Source organism: Pollachius pollachius, assembly GCF_949987615.1.
Source record: "Pollachius pollachius genome assembly, chromosome: 7".
Taxonomy (NCBI): domain Eukaryota; kingdom Metazoa; phylum Chordata; class Actinopteri; order Gadiformes; family Gadidae; genus Pollachius; species Pollachius pollachius.
In genome coordinates, this window is record NC_136940.1 from 2136685 (window position 1) to 2142684 (window position 6000).

The window sequence follows — 6000 nt, forward strand, 5'->3', positions numbered from 1 at the left end:
AGCTACGGTGTCTCTGTAACTGTGAAACGTTGACTCATCGCGGGAGATCCGCGGTTATTTTTGGGACGCTGTTGACGAATGACGCCTTGAACGTGTTTATCGGGTTTTCGCGATACCAAAAACACCGCGTTCGATCTGTGACCGTCCCCGGGCCCTGATTGGCTGCCTTTGCCATTGTCTACTTACTAACGTTTCCGTGACACGTATTTGTTACTCTGAAAAGTGGAATGTACTGCCCTGGCTGTCGCCCATAGTGGGGACTGGAGAGCACTTTGTTAGTGAAAGGGTATTTATTTATTATTTGTTGAATATGAGTTTGTGTAAATACCCCCCCCCCCCCCCCCCCCCCCCCCCACACACACACACACACACACACACACACACGTTTACTGTGTCCTTGCTCCTGAGTTCAGCACAAACACCTGTTTATTTGTGACTGGACGCCGAGGGACAACATGGCTAGAAATAGGACGTTGTTATGGCGATGCACTGGGGAGGGGGGCTGTATGTGTGTAGCGCACGACCCCGTGGAAGGTCAGAGGTCAGAGGTCGTTCCCATCTGATTTGGTTACTGTGTCCGTAGAGCTAGCCCTCCATCCACTGTACAGAGATCTGGCATGTCCCACACCCATCAATAAAGACGACTTAATACCAGATCCCGTGTGGTCCTCGTCTCTTTATGTCCCCGTCTCTTCCTTCCGAGCTCTTCCTCCCCAACATGGCGGGGTTTTTCAGAACCGAAGCTCGCAGAGGTTTCGGATGAAAGCCGAGTAAAAATTGCCTGGCAGGAGGCTTTAAAAGCCCCTCTTCACCTGGTGTGTGACGCAGGCTAAAGATGCTTGATTCTTTTTTTAGGTGCTCAAATTACAGGAACTGCTGCTTTTTTAAGCGAAATGGATCCAGTTGATGGTGACCAAAGTCGAGCCGTCGCCACCCCTCACCCATAAAGTAGAGTCTACGAGTCAGATTACAGATAACTGCGGTGGTCCACGGATAAGAATGCCAAAGAATAGTACTTTCAGTGAATATGTTCAGGATTCGTTATTGCATCATGGCTTGACTGACATCTAATCTGATTATAATACAGAGAAATATTTACTTCCTGAAGGTGATCGGAAGTGTGTTTGTGTAGTGTGTGTGTGTGTGTGTGTGTGTCATGTTTGTTCTAGGTTTAGGTGTGTGTGTTTCCCCATATTGGTACATTTAGTGTTTGCCTTCCTGTAGAATTCCAGTAATAGAGTGACGTATTTTTCACTTCCCTTGAATATTTTCCATGCATTTTATTTGAAGTATATCTCTAAGCCTGTGTGGGCCTGCCTGCTGGTACCTGTCCCTTCTCTTCGTCTCAGGTCCTGTTCCACACCTAAACAGGTATGACAACAATCAGAATTACTCAGAAGGCTCCTACATGCAAAACAACTTTGATTTATCATCTCTGAGGAACGGGCTGGAAAGAAAAACACATGACATCTTCTTCGGTTCTACCTTTGATGTCATGTTTGTATTTTGAAATGAAGTTTGTACAATAATAATAATCATAATACTAAGTGTTTGATCTGTCACATATATGGAATATTATCATGTGTTGTATTTGATCTTACTGTTTCTGTAATGAGCCAGTTTTGATACGAAGCACTTACTTGTATGGTAAAGTTCCTACACGATCAATAACTATGATTTGTATCCGGGGTATCGTATCCTCAGTGGATGAGGTAATACTGCAGGCCTAATCATAATACTGTTCTTCCTGCTACTTGGTACTTCATTATTAGGCCCCCGCCCAAACCAGTGGCCTTAGTTTCCCCCCCAAAAGCTTAGCCTACATGCAGCGGTCCTAGAGAGCTCAGCCGACCCTAACAACGAGGGCAGATTATCCACGCTGCATCCCTCAGACGGCGCTCTATTCAGGAGCGCGTGTGTGCACACGCAGCGCCGTCATACTTTAATGATCCTTGCTCTTCTCTGGGTCCTGATCTTTCCGAACTTGGGGCTGCTCGACAGATGTGAGGTGAATGGAGGAGATAATCCTGTTAGCCATGCCCCGGTGAGTCTGCGGGGGTAATCTCCACCACTTTGTTCCCTTCACTAGGGACCCAGAGGCCGCAGACTGCGTGGACCTGTGGCTCTCCGCGCAGGAGGAACCCAACGATCAACGGTCCGGGGTTTGTTCACTGGCACTCTGGTGGTTTTATGTTTGGTTTATGATTTTTACGGAATATTTAAACAACTGTATTTGTTTTCTGGTGTTTGAATAGAATAATAAAGATATAACTTATAACTATTTATAACTATTGATCTCATGTTGGAAATGTTGGGCGCAGCAGAGTACAGGGCGAGAACGTGAAAGACTGAAGACTCGCTTGTTCAGGGTTCACCTTCTAGACTCTGCATTGTCCCCCCCCCCCCCCCCGCCCCCCCCCCCGTCCCGTCCCCCCCCCCCCCCCCACGCACCCCTCCTTCACACTTATTGTATGTGGTACATCCTCGCACTTAAAAATAATACTTACCATTGTGTAGCATCTTATCCCAGCTATCTTTGTTGTGTACGGGGAATGGGTTAACCTAGTGATAGTTAGTGGTTGGCACTTGTTTCTATGAACATCCTTACTGTACCGACAGATATATATATATATATATATATATATATATATATATATATATATATATATATATATATATATATATTGTTATTTCTCTTTCTTTGGAAAAATGTACATATTGTAAGCCGCTTTGGATAGAAGCGTCTACTTAATGCCCTTAATGTAAATGTGAAAACGTTTCATACAATATGCGAATAGAACAGAAAGTGACAATTTAATATTTAGGAGGAATAAACGCTTTTTAGACCAGTGTATGGAATTATAATATCAACTCCATTATAAGTTACGGATAATATGACTTCCTGGTACTTTCTTTGACACGACAAGCAAAAGAAAAACCCGCTTACAACCACTCTCCAAAAATAACTTTTTATTTAAAAAAAAACAAAGAATACGTTTAAATACAACGACCACAAAGATGATTATCTATTAAATATACAATGTGCCAGAGACGCTGTGAGGACACCATCTGGTCCCGGGGGGTCCGGCAGGGGGGTTAAACTCTTACTGTCGCGCTCACTGACGGCCAGATGAGCTAAATCCCAGCGCTACAGCAGATGACGGGGTTCACCCCGACTTAATAACAGAGGGGTTCCCCCCCCACCTCCACCACCACCGCTGATCCGCATCTCAGCCGCTGTTAGCACGCAGATATTAATACCCGGCCCGCTATGCTAATGCAGCGCTGCTATGCTAATGACCTCAGATCCGAGGGGGTGGGAGGGGGGAGACTGGGAGTGCTGGAAGAGAGCGACTGGGGCTGCTGGGGGAGAGATGCCATGCACGTACGGTCTGGGCTTCCTTCCCTGTCAGCGTTCATAGTTCGGAAATTAATATGGATTTCTTGATCCATATTTTCTGTTTGGACTAGACGTGGTCGTCCGTTGCTAGGCGACGCCAGGACCTCATCTCCCTGTGAGAGGAACAGAACAATAATCAGAATCGGCCCCGCTGCTTTCAGAATGATTTCCAACTGTCAGTACTAAACTAATTGAAAACGTGATTAAACTAAGTATGCACAATTACAGAGGGACATATGGATACATCTCTTCCTTTTGTAAACATTGTGGGCTATATTGTCTCTGTGTCTAGACCTGACTGTGTGTGTGTGCGTGTGTGTGTGTGTGTGTGTGTGTGTGTGTGTGTGTGTGTGTGTGTGTGTGATAGTGGATGTTTAGTAAATACAGAGTGTAAAGGAGGTGCCATTATGGTGAACGACCTAGTTTCTACTGTCCAGGTGAGTGACCTAGTTTCTAGTCTCTCTCTTATGAAAGAGCCTGGTTCATAACTCATAGTGGGTGACCCTGGTCCAGGACTCAGAGGCATTCTCGAGACCTAGAACTTATAGTCCATGTGGGAGACCTCAGATGCAGAACTGATGGTCTATAGTGGGCAGCCCTGGTCCACAACTGATGGTCTATAGTGGGTAGCCCTGGTCCACAACTGATGGTCTATAGTGGGCAGCCCTGGTCCACAACTGATGGTCTATAGTGGGCAGCCCTGGTCCACAACTGATGGTCAGAACTTACACAGGGTCTCCGGGCACGGCTCTCTCCATCTGCGTCTTCAGGAGGCTGAACTTCTTGAAGAAGGCGGGGAGCTTGAGTTTGGTCCTGGGGGGCCGCGAGGCACGACTGAAACGGGAGACAGGGAGACTGGTTTAGTTCGGACCCCTCTATAGTGTGTGAGTGTATAAGTGTGTGTGAGAGCATGTGACAGCCTGTGTGTCCGTGTAAGTGCAAGCGTGTGTGTGAGAGTGTGCGTGTCTGTAACCGCGTGTGTGTGACTGAGTGAGGACGTGCAGGTGTGTAGGATTGTGTGCGCTTGAGAGCGTCAGTGTAGTGTGTGGGTGAGCATGTTAGTGCCTGAGATTGTGTGACTGTGCGTGAGAGCGTTTGTGTGTGCGTGAGTGTGTGTGTGTGTGTGGGTGCGTGAGAACGTGTGTGCGTGCGTGAGCGCGTGTGTGTGTTTAAGCGCCTGCGCGCGTCTCCGATGAAACTCACCACTCGGCGTGCGTCGACGGCCGACCTCCTTTCCCTCCGGTCACCTCCTCCGCCGGCCGCCCCTGCTCCTGCACCACCTCCTCCTTCTCCTCCCTGTCCGGTATGTATTCCCACACGTGGCTGTCCACCCACAGCGCCCCCTGCAGGCCCACGCAGCGCCGCACGCAGGTGACCCGGCGGCACAGCGGGCAGGGCACGGTGACCAGGTCGCCGGCCCCCTGGGAAAGGGCCTCCAGGCAGGGGGTGCAGAAGGTATGCAGGCAGTGCAGCACCCTGGGGATCCGCTCCAGACGGCTGAAGGCCTGGAGGCACACGCTGCACTCTGTGTCCTCACACAGCACCATGGGGGTGGGCTCTGACGGGGAGAGGGTGGCGCTAAGGGGGAAGAGGCTGGATGCTGGCAGGTGGCTGGCTAGGCTAGCAGTTAGCAGCTATGGGTTGGCGCTTAGCCTTTAGCAGCAGAAGGGGATGCCAGTTGGGCTCCAAGTTGCCTGTTTAAGTAAAAAGGTTGGTTAGAAACATGTTTGAGATGAATGTAATAACTCATATCGGGTATTCATATTTATAGCTTTTCCCCAAAGCAACTTTTCTTCAGTAATTTGTTTAAATGTTGATAACTCTAGCAAACAGTGATCGTTATTGTGTTATTGAAAAAACACATTAATATGCAATTATATAAAGTCATAATATATAATATGCATATAATATCAAATGAGTGTAGGAAATGTATAAAATTAGGCTGATAAAATATAATATATCATATAATATACCTATTATTAATTGATATCTATTTGTAGCCTTTTGCTAAAAGAAACACCAAGAATTAAAATCTAAATAATGCATCAATCACAATATGAATGTGTATGGATGTACTTACACAAGAAACTAAATAATCCAACAACAACAAAAAAAGACCAGATCCAATCCGTGTCACAAACTGCTCTTCAGAGAATTAAAAAAGACCGAAAGCGAAATCAACTAAATCAAATAAAAATAAGTCAAACTCCCTAAACGGAGAGATACAGGCAGACCGGTCCGGGACAGACAGAGAGACACTAACCGAGCGGCCCTGCTGCGGCCGTTTAAAACCGTTTGTGTGGAGCAATGGGGGGAGGGGGCGGTGTCCTGGGCCGAGCTGAACCGGAATAGCAGCTGTGTTCCTCCGCCCCAGACGGTGCGAGGCTGCCCGGAGCACAAAGAACCCGTCCCTCCCTCCCTGAAGGCCCTCCCCTGGTTGGGACTGGCCCACTGGCGGCGTGCTGTCGCCTTTGTTGTGTGTGTGTGACAGCGGACAGGTGGACGCGTGGAGCTGGGGGCCAGGGCTGGGGGAAGTGCAGGAAGCGACATGATGTAGAACTTGTGTGATGAGTAATACTCTTTCCCTGAAAGGGTAAAAT

The 6000-nt window shown here is 47.8% G+C and overlaps 1 protein-coding gene across 1 annotated transcript; it reads right to left on the reverse strand.

The window, feature by feature from the left end:
* Positions 1 to 2953: 2953 nt before the first annotated feature.
* LOC307078495 (uncharacterized protein) lies at positions 2954 to 5682 on the reverse strand. Its single transcript, XM_079740343.1, has 4 exons — positions 5481 to 5682; positions 4604 to 5094; positions 4130 to 4234; positions 2954 to 3513 (listed from the first exon to the last, which is right to left on the reverse strand). The coding sequence occupies exons 2-4, from the start codon at positions 4945 to 4947 to the stop codon at positions 3468 to 3470; spliced, it is 495 nt and encodes a 164-aa protein (XP_079596469.1). The 5' UTR covers positions 4948 to 5094; positions 5481 to 5682; the 3' UTR covers positions 2954 to 3467.
* Positions 5683 to 6000: the final 318 nt, after the last annotated feature.

Excerpts from the sequence above, each read along its gene's own strand:
- LOC307078495 (XM_079740343.1), bottom strand. The coding sequence starts at position 4,947 with ATGGTGCTGTGTGAGGACACAGAGTGCAGCGTGTGCCTCCAGGCCTTC. Across the intron at positions 4,235-4,603 it reads CCGTCGACGCACGCCGAGTG|TCGTGCCTCGCGGCCCCCCA; the intron begins GTGAGTTTCATC and ends CTCCCGTTTCAG. Across the intron at positions 3,514-4,129 it reads GCCGTGCCCGGAGACCCTGT|GGAGATGAGGTCCTGGCGTC; the intron begins GTAAGTTCTGAC and ends TTCCTCTCACAG.